Source organism: Fundulus heteroclitus, chromosome 17 (assembly GCF_011125445.2).
Source record: "Fundulus heteroclitus isolate FHET01 chromosome 17, MU-UCD_Fhet_4.1, whole genome shotgun sequence".
NCBI classification, from domain to species: Eukaryota; Metazoa; Chordata; class Actinopteri; order Cyprinodontiformes; family Fundulidae; genus Fundulus; species Fundulus heteroclitus.
Window position 1 is genome coordinate 2,741,060 of NC_046377.1, and position 22,382 is coordinate 2,763,441.

General features: G+C 41.1%; 1 protein-coding gene and 1 long non-coding RNA gene across 5 annotated transcripts; both read left to right on the forward strand.

Annotated features, from left to right (window-relative positions):
• On the forward strand, positions 1-6,145 carry nfyba (nuclear transcription factor Y, beta a). Of its 4 annotated transcripts, none has more exons than XM_021319103.2 (8): positions 1-131; positions 1,468-1,561; positions 1,643-1,773; positions 3,840-4,037; positions 4,253-4,331; positions 4,431-4,507; positions 4,885-4,893; positions 5,574-6,145. In XM_021319103.2, the coding sequence occupies exons 2-8, from the start codon at positions 1,468-1,470 to the stop codon at positions 5,604-5,606; spliced, it is 621 nt and encodes a 206-aa protein (XP_021174778.1). In that variant the 5' UTR covers positions 1-131; the 3' UTR covers positions 5,607-6,145. The 4 variants fall into 4 exon arrangements, with proteins under 4 accessions (XP_021174778.1, XP_012723214.1, XP_036005058.1 ...); XM_036149165.1 differs by lacking the exon at positions 1-131 and adding an exon at positions 154-250; XM_036149164.1 differs by lacking the exon at positions 1-131 and adding an exon at positions 270-433.
• A 14,331-nt stretch (positions 6,146-20,476) lies between these two features.
• On the forward strand, positions 20,477-20,986 carry LOC105933919. The gene is made up of 2 exons (XR_004933146.1): positions 20,477-20,848; positions 20,919-20,986. It is a non-coding gene; the product is annotated as an uncharacterized LOC105933919 (long non-coding RNA).
• Positions 20,987-22,382: the final 1,396 nt, after the last annotated feature.

Here is a 22,382-nt window from a genome sequence, read left to right on the forward strand (position 1 = left end):
AGCACAGCCCCCTGCTGGTCAGTCTCGGTAGTGCAGCCGCGGCTCCGCGCAGGGACTGGTCGTTTCGCAGCCATTTTCTGTCCAACCAAACAGCCGTCTCAGGAAGGTAACCAACCAGGGCTTCATTGCAGGTTTGTGCCTGGCTCCGGCCAATGATTGCTAACCGATTGCTTGTTAGCTCGAATGGAAATGTCCGTCACTGCCAGTTTTTTTTCCATTTGTTGTCTGAGTGAATGAACGCAGCTCATCTGCAAGTCTCTGCCCGGCGAAACTTGGAAAAAAAATAAGTGTTAAACTCTGCGGCCCCGGCCACGTCTTTCTCTGTGCTGCGGGTGACAAAGGAGCAGGCCAACGCAGACGCGGGTTCCAGCGGATTTAAAATTAGGAACGTGTGCGAGGGACATTATGCGGCTGAACAATTTACCTTCAGAAGGTAATATTCTAAGGGACGGTCGCTTTTTTTTTTAATTCGCTAGAACCGCGGGCTTTTTGGGAGGGAAACGCCACCGAGGCTAGCTCCGGGTTATTGGCCTAACAGGAGCTAACTGCTCGGCTAACAGCTGCTAAGCTAGCACACGGAGAAAGCTAGCAGGATGCCGGTGGTCAACACAAAAAATTAATGTTTTTTTTCTCTAAAAAATAGAGCACACTGTTTTTAAAAGCGTGGTTATTTAATTGTAACACCGCGTTGGTTTCATGTTCAACATGTAAAATCCGTCTCCAGTGACCAAAGCAGGTCTAGCTTTATGAACTAGGCATGAGGATTTAACAGATGCTGGATACAAACGTCATTGTAAACCGATGTAGCCGCATCTGCCTGATCATAAAAGTCCCCAGAGGTCCTTCAGCAGAAACTGACCCCGTTATCAGATTAAATGAGCAGGTTATAGGAGGATGAACATCTTGTCCCCTCACAGGGGTCTTCTCTTTGGGCTGTGGAGGAATTTTAGCATCAACGAGCGGTTAAACGTCATAATAATTCAATAACGATAAATATCGATCAAATGATAGAAAAAGGGTCATAAAAAGTTAAATAGAATAAGACTTCCTTTTGCATTCTAGCCTATCATGTAGGTTAATATTAGTCATTATATCCTCCCAACCAATCAGAAACACAGATGAGGAACCAAGCTCCGCCCCCTTATAGGACTTCAGAGATGCGTTCTTTTTTTCTTTTTAAAACCTTGCATTTTGGGTAAAAAGTTGGTTTGTGTGTTCTTTACTGATAAATAGGTCGCCAAGCAACAGTGTAAAACCGCCAGATCTGCACTTAAAATATGTTTTAAATTTGTTGATAGTTATCGATATCGATCAATATGATTTCTATTTTATCGATATGCTTTTTTTCTACATCGTCCAGCCCTGTGCCTTGCAGGGATCCACATATATGTTTTGGTAGAGAGCGGATTTTCAGGAACACGTGCTGCAGGTAGCAATAAGGTCTTGGGTTTTTTTTTGTCTTCCAAGATGGACGGGGACAGCTCAACCACAGACGCCTCCCAGCTGGGCATCACAGGGGAGTACATGGCGTCCGGCCACTATGTCCTCCAACCCCAGGATGGTATGGAAAGGTTTTTACTTTTCACTCTCGGCGCTCGGCCTTTGACCGGCTCATTGGGTTTAATGCGACTGTGCTTTGCAGATGATGGCGAGGAGAATATGAACGACCACGAAGACGGCGGCACCAAGGAGAACTACAGGGAGCAGGACATCTACCTCCCTATTGCCAATGTGGCTCGCATCATGAAGAATGCCGTTCCACAGACTGGAAAGGTTTGTAAGGGAGGAGAGACGACCTGATAATTACTAGGAACGTTTCTCATGAGCTAATAGGAGTCCGTCCACTCCATGTAGCTCCTGTTTAAAGTAGGGCTGCACAATTAATCGCATTAGCAATATAATTGCAATTTAAAAGAATCGCAGAGGTCTGCAATTCTTGGCTATGTAACAATTAGTGAATCAGACGTCCTTTAGGTGTCAGTAATATGTTTAAAGTGGGTTTGCCTCCACATAGAAAGGAAGAGAGTTGCAGCAGTGAGATAATCTAATTTTAATTTTTGTTTTAGAGTTTATATGATCATACTGTTTTAGCAGAAACTTTCAGGAATCTCACCACAGCATTAAGTACCGGTCAAACTGTTTAATATATAGACTTGTTTGTTGGTTGCACTTTATGTTCAACAAGGACTGACGTCCAAATCAAATAAAAGCTGTTCGCTTGAATAATTTTCTGATTAATAGAAACATTAAAAGTTCTTGTTTTAAATAGTCCTTGTTTACAAACATCTTTATCTAGAGGCTATTTTTGTTGCTTGTGGTTAATGCAGAGAAAAGTCTAAATCAAATCGTAATTTTGGTTCAAATATAAGGTAGTCAGAACGCTATCATTTCTGATCTGAGTTGAGACGCAGCGGCTCTTTTAGCACCTGATCTGCACGGCGATGAAACAGAGTCATTTGTTGTTTGTATATGTTTAAAAAGACATGATAAATTAAACTGGAAGAAAAAAAAAACATTAAATCGAAATATTAAGATATAAAAATCGCAATTCGATTATTTTCCAAAATCGTTGAGCCCTAGTTTAAAGCTCATGTTATTTAGGGATGGGCTGTACTTTTTCATACCATCAGACTCTCCTAAATATACTGGCTTCTACGGTTTTACTGTCTATCCAGACATGATTCCCAGGGTTTAGCCGGCAGTAACTGATTTTCGTTTCGGTTTAGCTCTGACCTGCTGATTCCAAGCGTTCTTTTCAAAGTACTGGAACACGCAGAACTAAAAGAAGGGCAGCAGGTTCTCTGGCACAGGTAATGGGTTTTAAAACCAACAAAAGAAATGAAGGAATTACAAGGTTTTATCCTTCTTGTGAACTACAGGATTTCTCCCTCATCTTCATTTTATCTTAGATTAAAATCAGAAAAAGAATATCGGCGTAAAAGCTGTTTGCTGATCCATTTAGAGAGCAAGTCTAGTAAGAATTCTTCGTTTAGCTGCATTCATTCAGTATAGTTAAATCTAGTTTAGCTAGATGCAAAACTGCCAGATTTTCTAATGTATGACTTGTTACTCACTGGTCAGAGGCAATCCAGGGGAAACTCCAAATCGATTCTCTGGCCGAGGGATCGTACGTCTCTAGTTATTTGTTTGATGGATTAGTAAACTACAGCCGTTGGGCGAATAAAGCCGCAGAGTGATGGGATCATTGAGATGATGGAAGACTAAGACGGGAAAGCATGGGTTAGCTGCAGTTTATGTAGCTATCACAAACTTGGTACATCCCTGTTGCTTTGCAAAGCCTTGTAGTTAAGTTCACTTCTAATCTTTTCAACTTTTTCATGCCCACAAACAGCCTAAAGTCCTAAATTGATTTTATAATAATAATGGTTTGAAGTGGTCTTAATCTGTAGCTTTAATTTAGATGTTGTCTTTATAAATGGGCTTCTTTTTCTGTAGCACTTTCTTTTGATTAGTTTAGATTGGCGCTTTAAAGCAGAAAATGTGCGTCTAAAGTTCCACTCCGTTACAGAAACATCAAAAATGGGCCTCGTTGTTGGTGATGTTGCAAAAAAATAAAGTATTCATACTGTTAGATATGATGAGACTGACCTGGAAATGGACAAAAACCGTAGCCCCTTCAGTCATGGATGCAGCCTTTAACGAGGAATAGAAAGATTATCTAAAAAAAAAAAAAAGGTTCTCTCACTATTCTGAACAATTGTGTAAAGTGTTTCTTCTGACTGCAGAAATGTTGAAATTAGCCCAGCTCCTCCTGAGCGGGTGGCATTCTCAGCACCGGACGTTCTGAGCCCGTCTCCTGTTCCACCTTCAACCCACAGATTGCCAAAGACGCCAAAGAGTGCGTGCAGGAGTGCGTGAGCGAGTTCATCAGCTTCATCACGTCTGAAGCCAGCGAGCGCTGCCACCAAGAGAAGAGGAAGACCATCAACGGGGAGGACATCCTGTTCGCCATGTCCACGCTGGGCTTCGACATGTACGTGGACCCCCTCAAGCTCTACCTGCAGAAGTTCAGAGAGGTGAGGCCACAGCGCACTTCTACACCCGGCGCCATTTCACAGCCCCAGTATGGTTTCCAGCTCTGTTTCAGTCTAATTGGTTTAAATTATGCTGCACTAAGCCCTACTTTTTTCACTACTATTGCAGTAGCTTGGAATAAACAGATAATTGATCATTTTTGTTGATATCTGACATGTAGCTGAGTGCAAACATGTGTTTTTTTTTTTTCCCCCAGGCAATGAAGGGGGAGAAGGGGATAGCGGGGGTGGCAGTGGGAGAGAGCCTGGGCGAGGACCTGACAGAAGACAGCTTCAGTAAGTGAAACACTGAAGTTATAAATAATGAAGAGTTTCTGATTTAGGCTCCAGCTTTTTCTCATATTTCATCTCCCCCTCCCCCTCCTGTTTCCACAGCGAATCAGCTTCCAACTGGGATTATCACAGATGGTCAGCAGCAGAACGTCATGGTATACACCACCTCATATCAACAGGTGAAATTCCACTCACGGTTGAAATGGTTTGCTATTTTGGGTGAAAAGTGGAGTCTGAAAACACAGTAATGAGACAGTGAGTGAATTATACTGCTGTATGAACCCAGTGCACATGCAGGTGCTTCACTATAAATTAGAAGATCATTGAAAAGTTCATTTATCTCAGGGATGAATAAAAAAAAAAAAACAGGAAGGTTCATTACACACAGTGATGTATTTAACACGTTTATTTCTGTTACTGTTTAGATCTTAGAGCTAATGAAAACCCCAAAAATCAGTTCATGCGACAGTTTTACCTTCCAGTCAACTTTCCACTAATTTCAAATTAACGTTTTTCTTCTATGTGACAATGATGTCCTATTGATTACCTCATAAAGTTCACAACGGTGAGTATATAGTATAGATGAATGCACATACAATGTTTTTTGTTTTTTTTAATGGGTGTGGTATATTGCAGTAGTTTAAAACTGAAAATCCTGTAGAGAAAGATCCATCATTGTCCCTCAGTGGGGAAATCCTGGTGAACCAACAGTAAAAAGCAAAATTGCTACATAAAATACTGTGGAGTTATTAGTTCATAGAACTAGTGTACCCAACAAATTAAATAAGTGTGCAACTGAGTAGGGTGATTTTTAGAAACGTGTATTTATGCCTAAAAACACCAGCAGACATTTTTAGAAGGATGAAAAAGCTGTATAAAAACAGCAGGGAGGTAAACAGTTGTTGAGTTTGCCTGGAGCAGCGATGGTTCTAAAGTCTAACAGCAACGGGGAAGAAGGATCTGTGATAACGCTGCTTTGTGCATCTAGGACGCAGCTGCCTGTCACAAAATAATATTTCAAAGGAAGTTAAACACATCTTTGATGTAGGCGCTTTAGAACCTCAAATGGAAAGTTATCAACAAGCCATACGCTAAATAGACGTTCTCTATAGAAACACACTGGTTTCTCCTTGTTGGGTAGTTTGAACCCAATTCAGTACAGAGTCACTGAAGTCCATCTGAGATTCTGCCGAGTGGAGGAAACGACGTTCTGATTGTTCTAATCTTAAATGTCCTTCGTTTCAGATTCCCACTGTACAGCAGATCCAGTTTTCATGACGAGCACCAACGCCAAGCCCAAATGCTGGGGTTTTACTCGGGGGGCACGTGCTCCCCCGATGACTTCTGATCCTACCACTGGGAACGGCTGTCAAATAGAAAGGAAGGGAAGCGTCGGCAGAAGTCCTCGTGTACAGAGAAATCACTACCTGTTTAGTAGAGTGTGTCGTATCTAGTTGTGAGGTACCAAATGTTTTGGAGAACTCCCAAGTCAGCTGGGAAAGACAAGGCTTTATTTTAAAAACTCGTCCTCCTACTTGGGTTAGTGTTGAATTTTGTTTGTGCTTGTGTATTAATGTTTGTGTTTATGCATTTTGATGTATCGTGGGGGGTGGGGTGGGTTAGAGAGGATTTACTTAGGGAGGGATTATTTTTTTTTTTTTTTGAGCGTTTTTTTTTTTTTTTGAACGTTTTGTGTTCAGAAGGAGCCACCTTGTTACCGCCTCATCAGAACAAGCAGCAGCTCTTTTGGAAGTGAACACATTTTACCCATGTGGTTTAATGTAATGGAAACCTTTTGAATAAAAATTCAAAAGCGATTTGATTTTGTTCTTTTGTTTTTTTTTTCCCCCCCAAGCCTCCGTTCCTTCACAGCTCTCATATACGCCTGTATATGTCAGTTGACTGCAGGGCTGCAGAAACGTATGGCCAAGGCTCCCAACTCGTCTCCAAATGAGCAAAAAGCAGCCAGATTCAAATGTACCGACCCACATTTAAGTGCAAGCTATAAGTTAGTGTGGAAGTTGAGCTGCAAGAAAGAAGTGCACAGCCATCAGGGATAACAGCAGCCTTGATCTGCTTGAAAATCACAATACAATGTCTATGATATTTGCTAATGTCACAAAGTCTGTTACAATGGGATATCATCTGCCCATCTAACACTGCTATTTATATGGATATTAACTACAAAAAAACAAGTTTGGACCATTTTATTTCTAAACTCTTACAGGTGTTCAAATCAGCATTTTCCTAATCTTCAAATAACAGATCACCTGTTCACTATAGACTCACGCCTAAGTTTCAAAACCAAGGCGTTTCTTAAAACTGACAAAATGATCAATATTTTGAATTTTGCATTAATTGGATCATTAATCATTTATTTGGTGGATCGATGTATTGTTACCCCATAGACTTTGGAGGCAGAAGGCACTCTGAGACGGTGGATGTGCCTCCCTCATCAGTTATCAGAGAGTGATTTCTTTTGATACTTTATAGATAAGAGATGGCAGGAAGCACATACCGAGCTTTGAAATTCTCTCTTGTTCTTGTTTTGATGTCTTTAAACTTCACCTTGTAGTGAAAAGAATTGTTCTATATGAGAATCTGATGTCAATAAATCCAGTGAACTCATCCTTCATCAAATCTAAATTGGGAGGAGGAATTTGGTATCGCTGATGCCTGACGGGAAGACGGCCTGGAGAGTGTCCGTAAATGCTCTTACGCTGCTCAATTCAAAGCTCTACATCGTTTCTACTTTTCCAGAGAGTTTGCATAAAATCTACCCTGAGGTCTCTCCCGTCTGTGGGAAATGCTCCCTAGCTGAAGATAACCTTAAGCCATAGCTTTGATTATTGTGCTGAGGTTAAAAAAAAACTGGACAAACATCTTTGACTTAAAGTCTCATATTGTTGGTGTACAGTTGAATCCTGATCCTTTAATTATTTTTGGCCCTTCTGATAATACCGTGGCGCTGAACAGTGTAAATCTGTTTTATATCCTGTTGTATTAACATTGCACAGAAACTTCTTCTTACTCATTGGAAAATAAGAGATGCTCCTCCCTAAAAGCCCTGGCTTTATAAACTTGGAAATCCATTACATCTAGAAAGAATAGGGTTTAGTGTTTCTGACAAACTCTTCTTGCTTAGTAAAATGTGGGCTCTCTTGCCTGGTTTTTATGGTCATATGGGCTGTGGTTTTTGGTTCCACACTGTTGTAAGTTCTAACCTAGTTGGGTGGGGGACGGATTGTATTTTAATATGTTCTATTTTTTTGTTTACCTCGTAGGTGAAATATAAAAACTGAGCAATAATTTGTAACTACACGAGTTGCTCAGTAAATATATCTTGTGGAATAACTGCTGCCTTTATGTGAAGCAGAGTTGGGGAAGATCCCCAGGGTGTGTACATCAGTTGGACTTTCTACAAGAGCCGCCGCACAGAGACCCAGCCAGGACACGGGCCACAGCTGTTGCATGTAGATCCCTCCCTAAGGACTGGAAAGTCCAATAATGCAAATGAGCTGAAGCCATTTTTGTTGCTGTCAGGCCTTTTCAAAAACCTAACCTGTGCAATTCCCCTTCCACTTTACGGTTTTCCTCCGCTCTCTGTTGGTCTGTACTGTGAACTGAAGATTAAAGCTTGTGGCTGTACTAAGAGAAAACAACCGTTATATTTTATAAATCATTTGATGACCCACAGGGTAGTCTCAAGCCTAACCCGGAACCACTGCTAGAGAGAAAGGCACGAGTACAAGGCCAAGAAGGTGATGAGTTATGGCTGACACTAGATTTCAATAACTAAAATACATTACACAGAAATCTAAATGACAACTGTTTGGCAAGCAGCACCTCTTCCTTATAAGCAACAATCTAACAGCAGCTGCCTTGGTCAGCTTGGGTCAAAGCTTGCTCAAGATAAATGGGCGAGAATGTCAACCACACGTTTGAACTCAAGACAAACCCGGCTCTGCTGGCTATTTGGATTCCTCCCCGTTAACACGTGTGGCTGAAGAGAGAGAGGAGACAGACGGCATCACAACACACCGAGAAGGGGCACCGAAGCCTCTCTCTCTCTCTCTATCTTCTGCATATGAGACTTTCTGATCAGGGGAGGGTCAGTGAGGTGGTGATTAATTTATTTATTAATTTAGGAGTTAGCATTGCCTCCCAATCTCCCTTCTTGGCGGCACTCCTTTTCTTAGGAAATCAACAGCAGTGGAGATAGTTTCAAAATTGTCACATTATCTAATCTAAAAATTTATTAGGACTTAAGGGTTTAGTTAGTTAGGCTAACCGCAAAGGTTATCGAAAATGGGAGGCAATTTCCACACAACATGACGGAGTTGTGAGGAAATACTATTATTTGCTTACTCTCTGTGCACATGTCAGCACCAGATCTAGAGTGTGGGGAAAGGAATGGATATACCTGTAGAAATTTTAGGTTACCTTTTAGAAAGCGCTCCAGGTTATCACTTTCATTGTCTGTATGACTGTCAAAAGTTATAATCCCCTTATAGGTTATAGCGCTGGTTCAGATGATGAAGCCGAGATGTCAGAAAACAACAAATGAGAATAAAGGTTTGTTTATGCAGTTTACCCATCCTCACATTTAACCCCAGACATGTAACAATTATCTGTACAGTACATAATTCAGATATGTCAATAAGCACAACGGACTCTCTAATCCTGGAAAAGATTACTGGTCAAAGCTTTGCATAATACAAACGTCTAACCTTCAGTAAAAACAAATGTATGTTCTGCAATAACAGAAAAGAAAAATTCAGGGTTTATTCAAATAAATGGTCTGAATACTCCTGCAGTATGAGACCTTCTAGGTAAACTAATTTCATTTATTTAGCTGGTTTTATTACAGCATTTGTTATCTTTATTTTTTAACTGGTCTATATAGTTTTAAACTTCTGCTGGGTGATTTCCCTTATAGCTGAGACTGGATATCGATCACAAATATTCCAAAGAAAATAATTATTTTCCAAAGTCCCTCATTGGTCTTTTAAGTTAATCGATGTAGGCTGTGCCCAAAGTGGTTCAAGTCGACACAAAGAACATGTAGTAATATAAATGCAGAGCTTTTATTGGGTAAATTTCAACAGATTGTTTTACGTGTAGAGGACAGGGCTAAACATTGGTAAAGTTACTGTATGTAAAACAAATGTCAGTAACACCTAGTCACACAATCAAATTGCTGTGCTGATGTTGTCCAATCATTTGCTGCATTTTACACTGTATTGTGTTTAAAGCTTTTACTTGTGTCTAAAATAACAGATTTGTAAGAATATTAAGTAAACATTTTACAACATTTTCGTCTGGTAAAAACTGACACAGATCAGGAACATTTCATTCTAATTTATTGTCAACTAGTGGGAAAGAAAGGGTCACCTGTCTTTTTAAATACCTAGTTGTTACCTGAACTGCAGGGGGTTCAGGAACATTTAAGGGTGACTTCAGCTCTCATGTAGTTTCAGGAAATTGTTCAGATCTTGCAGCTTGTTATATTTCTCGTCGTGCTGTCATTCCTGAGAAGACACATTCTCTCTGTGATATTATAATGTACATATAATATGTCACGTTTCCTGTGGGCAGTCCCACTTCCAGGGTTCCTGTTTTTGGAAGCAGCCGCCACCCCACAATGCTCATTTCCTCCAATAGAACCTCAGGGATCGGCCCTGAGACTCTTTCCCCAGGAAGCTCCTGTTGGCTGTTTCCTGAGCCTCTCCCACTCTGTGAATAAACAGCACACTTCGTTTCTGCCAGCCGACTTTCACATGCCTTCACAGACTTTCAGACAGGTAGACACATACACGATGACCCGCCTTCAAAAAAAAAAAAAAATGCATTCACTCACAGAACCTGACCTCCTCCCTTTCCTTTTTCTCCTTTTCCCCATTTGTCTCTTTACCCTCATCCTCTGACCTCATCCTGTGCCCCTACCTTTGTTATAGTAAGTGTCTATAAATAAGAACAGACAATACAGGGTGACTATATTGTATAACAAACTATAGTACAACTCAAGATGGCCTCTTTCCACAATGGCACACACTGAGGGTTTTTTTCCCAGCTCCATTTCATTGAAGTATATGAAGGTGCAACGACAGAGAACACTTGCTCAGACGTCTAGTATCACTTCTAAAGAAGCATAATTTTTTTTCATATTGGAACTACAATGCACGGCAGGTTTTATGAATCACATTACGCAGTTTCTGACATCTAACACTCTCCACGTGCTGGATTACCAATGATGTTGCCATTATGACATCAACATCTTGTAAAAATGTTAATCATTTTTCACATTTTGTCATGTTGCAAAACTACTGACCTGAATGTGTGTTATTAAGATGTGATGGAGCAACACAAATTAGTGTCTCGCTGTCAAATGGAGAGAAAATAAGGCATGGTTTTCAAGATGTTTTATATATTAGCTGACTTTACTGTGATACCACTAAAAAATTAAGGGCAACCAATTTACCTCAAGAAGTCGCCTTTTAATTAAGAATACGGTTGAGTCACCCTAAGTGTAATTTATTCTTGGAATAAACCCAGCTGTGCTGTGAAGATCCCCAGACGTTTATAAGAGAATATTAAAGAAAAAAAACATCATCACGAGGAGTGAGACATACAGCAGAAAGGCCAAGGAGAACATTGTAGAGACGCTAGTCATAAAATCCCAAGCCCTGAACATCTCGCTGAGCTCTGTTCAAAGTGGCAACTGCAAATGGAAAGAGTGTGGCACAACTGCAAACCTACCGAAGACAAGCAACCTCAACATCCAGCAAGACTTACAGTGGAGTGGTTCAGTGTGAAAAGGAAGAACTGAAAAGCATGATATATCACCATCCACTCTGACTGAGTTTGAGCTATTTTTGCAGAAGCGAATGAGCAGAAGTTTCTATGTTGGCTCTTTTTTTTTCAGATAATTGTTCATAAAAAATTTAAAAACATGGATTATTATGCTTCTGTTTTGCAAACATTTGTTTCTTTGTGTTGGTCTGTCACATAAAATCCCAGTAACATACAGTGAAGCCTGTTGTCAAAGCTCTGAATGTGTTTGCAAGTTGCCGTAGTTAACTGTTTAGACTTTGTCCATTTTGGACGACTGTCGCACTTTGACATCAAACCTACTCTGGTATGAAATCAGCCAAGGTTTTTATACGCATACCAGTAATGCTGGTTCATACCGCCTACTGGAAGTATTTTGGCACTGTCTAGCAGTCAGAGTATGAACTACACCTGTCTAAGAAAGGTTGTTAAACTGTCTAAATCTGAGGTAATTTCTGTAATAAAAAAAATACACACCGGCTTAATCATGTCTTCTATAGTATAAATAGATAACATGTAACAAAAGAAATGTGTCGCTTTTAGTTTGTACCATTTTTACAATATTACACAGTTATGGAACTCAAATAGCTTTTATCAATAATAATATTAAATATATAGAGAATGTTGGTAAAATCATAGGAACTGGAAATCCTGTGGATATATTTTAAGCATGTGACATTTGATTAAATGCCTAATGAACAAATAATGAATAGTTAATAGTAAATAAAAAAAATAATAATTGAATACACTGATAATTTTACTTATTGCAAATAAAGAGATGACACCTACAAATGTAAAGCAAGATGAGATGGCAGTATTTAGCTATATTTGAAAAATGTATGAGGGAAAAAAAATCAGTGGTACAGAAACATGTTTAACTGAATTCAGCTCAATCAATGTAGGTTATTTATACAAGACAGATTCAGAATGAATGTTCCGTCACTGCCCTTTACGAAACAAAAAATAAAGAGTTATAGCTATAGCTCGTATAGTGGTGCCATCTAGAAACACAGCTTAACAGAAACTGAGCCCCTGGTATATCAGCTATAGAAAAGGAACTGGCAGCAATACCTGCGTTTATGGCTCTTTCTGGAAGGGAGCCACTGGTGAACAGATGCCAGACCAGATGTCACTTTTATCAAGACTAATAAACAGAGAAATTTAACTGCAAAATTTTTTTTTTAGTTCCTGATAGGAAAGAGTCACACCAGTCCAGTGTTGAAGTAATAAATATATGGAGTGATTTCTGGGAATATAATATGACTTACGAAGAAGTCTACTTTTTAGGCTCTGGTCCGAAGATGACTATAATATGTCCCATCTTGATCTAAAAGCAAAAACATTTTAATTCAGGCAGGTTTTTGCCCCTATAGTCTACCTAAATTGACACCTTTTCCAGATTAGGTAGGACTCCTCTAAATATGTAGACCGCCGTTTTGTATCCAATAGCCCAGAGGTCTTCTTTAAAGTATGCAGCTCCAAACAAAACCAGGGAGCCTGCGTCCTATCATTGATTAGCTTCGTTTTCAAAGGGGACTCACTCTAAGTTTCTGAGGGGCTGTGTTGTTATTCTGTGATCCTGAGATCAACTATCAATCCGATTCAGATCTACTATTAAACGTTCTGTCAAGGTCAGGATACTCCACTAGAGAAACCACAAGGAAATGAAAACATGGGCAAGATGTTTGGGTGACTAAGGGCTGCAGAGATTAGTTCTGCAGGGGGAAAAATCTTCCAATGAGACTGTACATGGGTGGAGCAGCTGAATGCCAGCGTTGATATTTCCCCAACAGAACATAGCATTGGAATGAGATCATCAGCGTATGATTTATGCCATTCCCCAAATATAGCCATTTCGTCTAGCATTTTATACTGGCAGTGGCTTGCAAAAGTTTACATACTCCTATAAAGTGTGCCATGCATTCGTGTTCAGCCACATTTACTACTATACCCTTCAGCAAAATCTAGGGAATATTTTGACAACTAGTCAAATACAAAAAATTTGTATTTTTAATATGTATGTTAAAAAAATATATAAAATAACATGTATCATCATCATCATCATCATCATCATCAAACAACAACAACAACAACAATAATAATAATAATAATAATAATAATAATACATTTAAACAGTGAAATATTATTTTTGCAGGATCTATTGCCAAATATCAATTTAAACTCTTTTACAATTACAGTGAATAGAAAATATGAATTCCAGACAACTTAAAGCAATTTATGATGTTGAAAACATTTAACTAATTTAAAACGAAAGCACCCTCTTCTTTCTTCTTCATTCTGCTTTTCCTTTCCAGGGGTTGCCACAGTAAGTCATCTGTCTCCACCTAATTCTATATTCTGCATCTTCTGCTCTCACATGAAGAACCTTCATGTTTTCTTTCACTCCATCCATAAATGTCCTCTTTGGTCCTCGTCTAGGGCTCCTGCCTGGCAGTTCCAGCCTACATATATCCTTCTACCTATTTACTCACTACCCTTCCTCTGTACATCTTCCAACCATCTGGATCTGGCCTCTCTTTCTTTATTTCTAAAACAAACACAAACTGTCCCTCTAGTGTGCTCATTTCTCATTCCATCATCCTTGTCATTCCCAAAGAGAACTACAACATCTTCATCTCTGCTTCCTCAGTGCCTTGTCTCTGAACCATACAACATTGCTGCTTTTACCACTGTCTTATACACATTTCCTTTCATTCTGGCTAATACTCTTATCACACAACTTGCTTGGACATGTTTCTTCACCTATTTTCCACACTTACTGTTGTTCTAGACCCCATGTGTCAAACTGAAGGCCTGCGGGCCAAATCCAGCTCATTGAGGAGATTTATCTGGCCCTTAAGAGCCAAAAAATGTTATAAAGTAGAGGCATATATTCTTTTAAAGTGTATAAAGTGGCTGAAACTGTGCCTCCTGTAACAAATATTGATTTTTTTTTAAAACTGTGAAGTAACAGCATCCTGCCACTAGATGTCAATTTTACCACAACACCTTAAAACAACCCAGAAATGTCCAAAAAGAGAATAAGTGATGCAGAATGATGAGTTTAAAGTTTAACTCACCCCGATATCAACTTTTTTTGCAGTTAAACAGCTGTCATGGGCCTATGAGTGCTAATTTTATGATACTGTGATTTTATTTACATTTCTATTTGAACTGGAATGAAATTATGAAATCAAACGTATCATCTACACCGGCTCCTTTAATGACTTCATAATGCCAAAGTGGCCCAATTTAGAAATGAGTTTGACACCCCTGTTCTATACTGTTAAGCCTAAGTACTTAAAATCCTCCACCCTCCTTATCTCTGCTCCCTGTAACCTCTCGGCTCCACTTGGTTCCCTCTCATTCACACACGTGTGTTCTGTCTTGCTTTGGCTAACCTTCATTCCTCTCCTTTACAAGGCAAACCTCCATCTCTCTAGATTTCCCCCCACCTGTTCCCCACTCTCTCCACAGATCACAATGTCATCTACAAACATCATAGAGATTCCTGTCTGACCTCATCTGTCAACCTGTCCATCACCACAGCGAACAAGAAGAGTTTTAGACCCGATCCTCGACGCAGTCCCAATTCCACCGTGAACTCCGTCAAACCTACAGCACACCTCACCACTGTCTAGCAGCTCTCATACATGTCATGCACCACACTAACATACTTCTCTGCTCCTCCAGTCTTTCTCACAGCTCCCCGCTTGGCACCCTGTTATTTGCTTTCTCTAGATGTGCAAAAATATTATGCCGCTCCCTTTGACCTTTTCTGTACTGCTCAATCAACATCCTCAACGCAAATATGCATCCGTAGTACTTTTTGGCATGAAACTATACTGCTGCTCACAGATGCTCTCTTCTGACCTCAGTCTAGCTTCCACTACTCTTTCCCATAACTTCATTGTATGATGTTCCAACTTTATTCCTATGTAGTTGCCCCAAATTTGTGTATCTCCCTTGTTTTCAGAAAAAAATGGCACCAGCACACTTCTCTATTTCTAAGGCCTTATTCTCTCTCTCTCTCTCTAAGATCTTGTTGCAAAGCCTAGTCAAAAACTCTACAGCTGCCTGTCCTAGACACTTCCATACCACCACAGCTATATCATCAGGAGAAACTTTGTACTTTTAATTCTTTTAATGCCTTCCTCACTTCATCCTTATAAATATTTGCTACTTTCCGATCCATAAAGGTCACTTCCTCTGCTCTTTGATGTCATTTTCCTCATTGATCAATTCTTCAAAATACTCCTTCCACCTTCCTATCACACTTGTTGCACCTGTCAGTTCATTTCCATTTCCACCCTTGCTCACCCTAACCTGCTGAACATCCGTCCCATCTCTTCCTCTGCCTCGTTAACCTGTATAAAGCCTTCCCTCCCTCCCTATTGTCCAGTATATCATACAAGTCACTGCATCCCATTTGTTTGGCCTCAGCTACCTCTACCTTCTCTTTACGCTGAATCTCTCTAGTCCTGGTGATGCTCTTCAGTCCTCACAGTGTCCCACTTCTTCTTAGCTGATCACTTTCTCCAAATACACTCCTGTAATTCCTCATTTCAGCCCCAAGTCTCCTCGTCATCTTTCCTTCCAGAAGAACTACCAGATACTTTCCTATCTGTCTCCCTGGTAGCATTGGCTGTAGAAGACCAGTAATCTGGAAGTGCCTCCTGGCCTCTCAGAGCCCGTCTCAACTCCTCCCTAAAAAGCCACACAACTTTCTTCCTTTTTCAGCTTCAACCACCTTGTCACCTTCCTCACCATCAGAGACACTATACACACAAGCATCCTGTGTTGTCTGGCAACAGTCTCACCAACCACTCCCTTGCATTCATTGAGTTCCTTCAGGTTACATCTCCTACACAAGATCCACCTGTGTGCACCTACCTCTGCTCTTGTGAGTCACCCTGTGTCCCTGCCTCTTCTGCAAGAAAGGATTCACTACACCATTTCCAATCTCTTTGCAAAGTCCATCACCACCTGTTCTGGATACCAAACTTGTCAATCTTCATCCTTACCTGTCCAGGGTGTACCCCATCTCTCGCCCAGTGAACGCTGGAGATAGGCACCCGCGACCCCATGAGGGATTAAGCGGGTCGGAAAATGGATGGATGGATGGATGGACATCCTCCCAACCAAACGCACACTCAGAAATGCTTCTTTTTTCTTTTTTTAAAAACTTGTAGTTTTGGTAAAAGGTTGATTGAATGAAGGGCTGAGTTTGAACTCAGTGTTTGTGTGTTCTGTATCTAAAAATATGGTGCCAAGCATCAGCATAAAATGGCCACGGCTGCACTTATATGTTTTGAATTTCTGGATAATTATCGATATCGATCAATATGATTTCTATTTTATCGACATGCTTTTTTTCTATATCTTTCAGTCCTACCACACACTAGGATATTGGGCCAAGACTATCCAACATGTTGAATATCCTCGAGAGATCAGAGCGGTCCTGATGTTCTTCAGACTATATCACTTAACACATGCCAGGAATATCTCTTAAGATCATCCAAAAAGCCACCCTGATAATCTGTTTCCTGGCATCTGTGTGAAGATCACCGACCCAGATCTCCGTCTGCTCTCCAGGTAACTGCCCTCAGTGTCTTTACCTCTGACTCCTCTCCACTCACCTGCCCATCCACCCTCCGTTGCTTCTTCCCTCAACAGCTCCTTCCTGGGAGGGAGAAAGGATGAAACGCTACCTTGAACACATACCAACCTCAACTCCGTGGATCGACTCACGTTCTCCTGGAACATCTCTGTACCAGTAAACTCAGATTTGCAATATTCGTTCAATTCTCATAATGTCCTGCAAGGAAGACTGACAGCTTACAAATCCCCCTAGTCCTAATACCTGCTGAATACTGAATGCTGAAATACTTTCCTGAACATCTGCTATTGCGTTTATAATTGCTGCCCACACCAGAGTCGAACAAAAAACCACGACAGAGCCATCTTCTGGGATAAGTTTCTATACTGATAATTTGTTGTTACCCTGGTAAATGCACTAGACAAGGAGGAGGTGAATAATTAAATGTCAATTCAATTCAATTTTATTGAATTGAATGAAACATGTCATCTCAAGGCACTTTACAAAGTCAAATTCAATCAGATTATACAGATTGGGTCAGAATATACAGATTGGTCAAAAAAAATCCTATATAAGGGAACCAAAGTCATCAAAGTCTAGACAAGCAGTATTCACTCCTGGAGAAGCGTAGAGCTACAGGGAGAGTCGTCTGCATTGTCCATGGCTTTGCAGCAGCCCAGGACAAATTCCCTGGTTCCTGGAAAATATGTCTAAAGTGAGGTTTAATAAACTAATAAGGTGGTAACTTTAACCATTCTATACAGTGGTGAGAATAATCGGTGAGTTGGGACTGTGTTTAGGCAGAGATTACTGACTAAACTCACCAATATGTCAGGATTAAATCCTGCGGAAATATCATGCTAAGAGATAAAGCACAGTGAAGCAAAAATATCGCCCAACCAAAAGGAGAAACAGTTCAACATGCGTATTCAAACACGAGTTTCGTGCACTCTTGCTGTTCGGTGCCGGGAAATGGAATCCATCTTGGGAGATTTTGTTCCTTTAAAAGCACAGATCTAATCACGGAGCTTCACGGAGGACACTTTACATCTGCGGAGCATCAGCCTGACAGTCCGTGTGGTGTCAGTCAGGGATGGATCCTTACAGCAGCACCTCCTGATAAGTCCTGCCTCAGCCCGACAGAGATATGTGTCAATTAGCTCGACCCCTGCTGTCACTCATTCCTCTGGACCTCCTTGGACTGAAACCTTCCTCTCATTCCACACGTCTGGGGAATGCCCCCTCCCCACACACACACACACACTCTATCCTTCATCCTTCTACTCCTTTCTTGCCTTATCCTACGTCACCTACTTCCTTCCCTCATTCTTTGACCTCTCCTCTTTTTTTCCCCTGCAAAGTTTTTGTGAACAGGAGAAAGGAGGGGTTTGAGCTGTCAAAGCGTGAAAAACACATTTGAATGGAGCAGAACCACCTAACTGAAAGTCTGCATACTTAGTTCAGCCTGCGGCTCTGCCTGGTACCAGGCTGCTGATAACGAGATGTGGAGTGTTCTGCGTGCTTTCATTACTCTCGTGTCACGGCGTCTCCCACACATGATGCAGAACAGAGAGGCAAACACCAGAGGGTATCTGTCGCCGATGAAAGATTTGCAGTTCTCACGTCAACCGTCGGGCTATCAAATCAGTCTCCCTTAAGCTGAACCACATGAAGGAAAGCAGTTATTTACAACCGGCCACAAGCTGCAAAAAAAACTGTGAATAATGGTAGTTACACTGATGGGATACACAGTGCCTGGTTTGGTACAATCTTCATTATATTTTATTAGGGTGTTAAATAGACCAATATGAAACATTACATTACTGTCAAGTAGAAGGACAATGATACATGGGCTTCAAAAAAAAACAAAAAACTGAGAAGCATTGAGTTTATTTGGATTTGTCCCATTTATTTGGATTTGTCCCACTTAACTCAAGCTGAGTAAGATTGGATGGAAAGTGTCTTGGAACAGCAATTTTCAAGTCTTCGTCACAGATTCTCAACTGGATTTAGGTCTGGCATTTGGCTTGATGCTTTTACCTGAACTGGGCCAGAACAATTTTAGGAAAATATATAATAATGATAATGTGTTTGGGAAATTGCAGTAATAATATTATTTGAAATTCACCTTCATTTCCGAGCACCGTTACACGATAGCCTCGGCACTCGTTCACAAGCCCTAACATTTCAGCGGCTATAGAAAAACTGCTGTTGTTGGCATTCATGGAAGTTAGAGTCCATTCGACGTCCTAAAGACATTATAGACATGCAGAGTGTTAATGCATGACGCTTGAAATAATATATGCTCTTAATAATTTCTTTGCAGCAGTCCCTCACGATTACAACGTCACACACATAGATATGGTACTGACAGAAGATTTGATCTACTGTGCAGCTCTAATCTGATATATCTTACTATAGTTCTGGTTGTCTTTGCAGCAACTGAACAGGTTTCGTCATTCTGACCAACCTCCATTGATCTGTGGAAGAAAACCATCTCCACAGCATGATGCTTCCATCGTCAATTTTTCATTATAGGGATTCAATTTGGTTCAGTTCTGCTGATCTATAACCAGCTAGATACCAAGACTTATGTCATATTATAACTATGTTATTGGCATCTGTTTGTGTCCACTCTGTTCTCTCCCATTGTGTCTTGTTTAATGTTTAATGTTCACTGTTCTTACCTGCCTTAGGACATCGGATGCAAATTAGCCGTTGTGGTAATTCTGGCATATTTATATTGATGCTTTAAGTTGACATGTTGATGAATGTGCATTGTCCTACTTCAAATAAATAGACAAATAAAGAAATTTTAAGAAAAATCAATCCACTTGTCCAGGTTCAAAGTAAACAGGCCTAATTTATCTACTGAATGTGTGCTAGCTAATTTCAAATTCAACTGTATACATCCCAATTTGACCTTAGTTATGATATAATGCAGCCAAGAGCAGCTTTTTTGACAACTTTTACTAGTGTTCTAAGCAAAACCATCAAACTGCATTGACTCATTACCGCTGCCTTAAGCATGTATAGACAATGGAAAGTTAACCACATCAAGTCATTAATTTCAGCAACCTCTCATACTGAGAATGCATATGGTAGACCGTATGTGTCACTGACAAAAACTGAGAGCTGGTTCCACAGGAGAGGAGCCTGATAACTAAAAGACATGCCTCCCTTTCTACTTTTAGAAATTAGGAACCACCAGTCCATCATCCACCTTTCACCAACACCATCCAGATTGACAGAATAAACAGTTTTTTGTAGATACTTTCGTCCAAAGTTGACAACTTTTTCTTGTCTGAATTTAATAAGAGAGTCTTTCTGGGTTTTATGTCATCAAGACATGCCTGTAGTCTACCTGACTGATTTGAATAATCAGGATTTATGGACAAATATAGTTGAGTATCATCAGCGTAACAACAGATTTTATCCCCTGCCGTCTGATAATTTTACTAAGTAGAAACACATTTGTTGTGAATCGACTTAACCAAAGCACTTTGGTACTACTGTAATGATCTCAGTACTTTTGCTGGGCTGATCATCCACCCTACACACCTGCCCAAATTCTGCCAAGTCCTCAATCAGCCTTCATCTGATCCACCTGTCTCCAGCTCCATTTAATCAGCCTTCTGTCCAAGCAAAAGTGCCAGAACGTCTTGTGCCACCTCGGTGAGGCTATCCAGCATTCTCTATTATCTGCCTGCCTGCCTGCCTGTTTGTTGCCCGACCTAATCTGTTTTTTGTCTCTGAGTCTGCCTAACCCCTTTCAAGCTCTGTTGCCGGTCTGGACTCCCACCGATCAGCCCGTGGTCCTCTGCATCGGACTGGACTCATCCTGGACCTCTGAATCTGGACTGCCTGCCTGTTGCCCGACCCTGATCTGTTTGTGAGTAACCGCATCTGACTAACCCCTGTGAACCTCTGAACTCAGCCGGACTAAGGACCTGGGCTGGACCCCGACCCGCTCTGGATCCGTCTCTGGACCCTCTCTGGACTTCTAACCCCTCGGCTCCTTCCCCGGACCCCCGTTTCTCTGCCCCGCTTCCTCGTTACTAGCCGGCGCTCGAATTACCCGACTCTCCAGGTTAGTGCCTACTCCTCTGTCCATCAAACGCCAGCATTTCCTGGTCATTAACCAGCTGCTCTGCCTCCAGGGTTCCTGCAGACGTGAGCCGCTCGGGTTGCCGTGCGACCGCCATTAAATAAACACTTGAAAGCGTCACTGACCTTGTCTTGGTTGTTTACTGGGTCCAGTCTCCGTTCCTTACAACTACATAAGACCCTGATGAGTACAGAAGATTTATAATTTACGTGAACAACTATGAATCTGTCAGATAAATATGATCGATATCAGTCCAGAGTTGTTTCCTTAAAGCCTGCCTACTGCATTCTGGGGGCTCTGTAAGATAATAGTCAATTCAATTCATTTGATGTATATAACGGCTAATCACAACACATGTCATCTCAAGGCACTTGACAAAGACCCTTGTATCAAATCATCCAGACAGATTGTCTAAACAGTTTTCAATCTAAGGAAGCCCAGCAGATTGACTCGTGAAATTCACTTCTTCTGCATGAGCGTGCGTCCGCAGTTAACAGTCGCTGATTTGGTGTGGTTGACTTTGCAGCAATCCCTCATACCGGGGCTGCATGTAGTGACAGTGGAGAGGAAAACTTCCCTTTAACGGGAAGAAACCTCCAGCAGAACCAGAACCTGGCTCAGTGTGAACAGCCATCTGCCACAACTGACTGAGGGTTTGAGAAGACAGCAGACACACACAAACATGAAAACTGAAAAGCAAAAAAAAAAAACACAGTTAAGCAGATACATTCTGTGCCAGTTTCCAGGTCAGGAGGATGAAAGAGAGCACGTACAGGTAAAAGCTCCGCCAATAGCCACGTTTAGGAGATAAACAAGGTTAAGACAGGACCAACTGTGTCGGACGACATGAATATATAACGTGATAGTTCTTTATGTCCGTGGAGGACATTTCCCAAAACGTCAATAATTGCTGATAGTTGGTCAGGGAAACTATGAGGAGGAAGGTTTAATCTTGGTGAAGTGGAAGGGATGAGGAGATGGGTATGTAAGATGCAGAGGAGTGTTTTTGAGTAGAGGGAGAAACGGGGGTTAGGGAGTACAGAAAGTGTTTAAAGGAGACTCAGAAGCTTCTGACAAGGTTACTGATGAGGAGATTGGCTGTTAATGGGGTGGGGGTAGGCTGGGGGGGGGGGGGGGGGGGAGAATGTACTCCTACATTGTTGGCATTCCTGCCTCATTGTGACAGGCTAATCAGGACTGGGCTGTAAGGGATGCTGCATAGTGGAGACCAGAGAAAGGGACAAAACTGCAGGAGCAGCGGGCCGGCTTGGAGCTGCTGAGAGGTTTACTAATGCAGGGCAGGCGAGCAACCGGCATCATGCCATCGTTGCACAGGGGGTGACTGAAGCCGAGCTGCTGGGAAAAGTCTGATATAAGCCAGAAACTGCTGACATCTGTGCACGGCGAGGAGGAATCAAAATTTAGTTTTGGCCCTATTAAGCAAATTTTCCTTTTTCTCTAGTTCCTCTTATATAGTTTTATCAATTATGTCCTTGGATATTTTGCATTTATTTGT

What these genes read in the sequence shown, in the direction of transcription:
- nfyba (XM_021319103.2), top strand. Translation starts at nt 1,468, where the DNA reads ATGGACGGGGACAGCTCAACCACAGACGCCTCCCAGCTGGGCATCACA. An exon ending in TGTCCTCCAACCCCAGGATG is followed by an intron (nt 1,562 to 1,642) that starts GTATGGAAAGGT and finishes TGTGCTTTGCAG; the next exon opens with ATGATGGCGAGGAGAATATG. An exon ending in ACCTGCAGAAGTTCAGAGAG is followed by an intron (nt 4,038 to 4,252) that starts GTGAGGCCACAG and finishes TTTTTCCCCCAG; the next exon opens with GCAATGAAGGGGGAGAAGGG.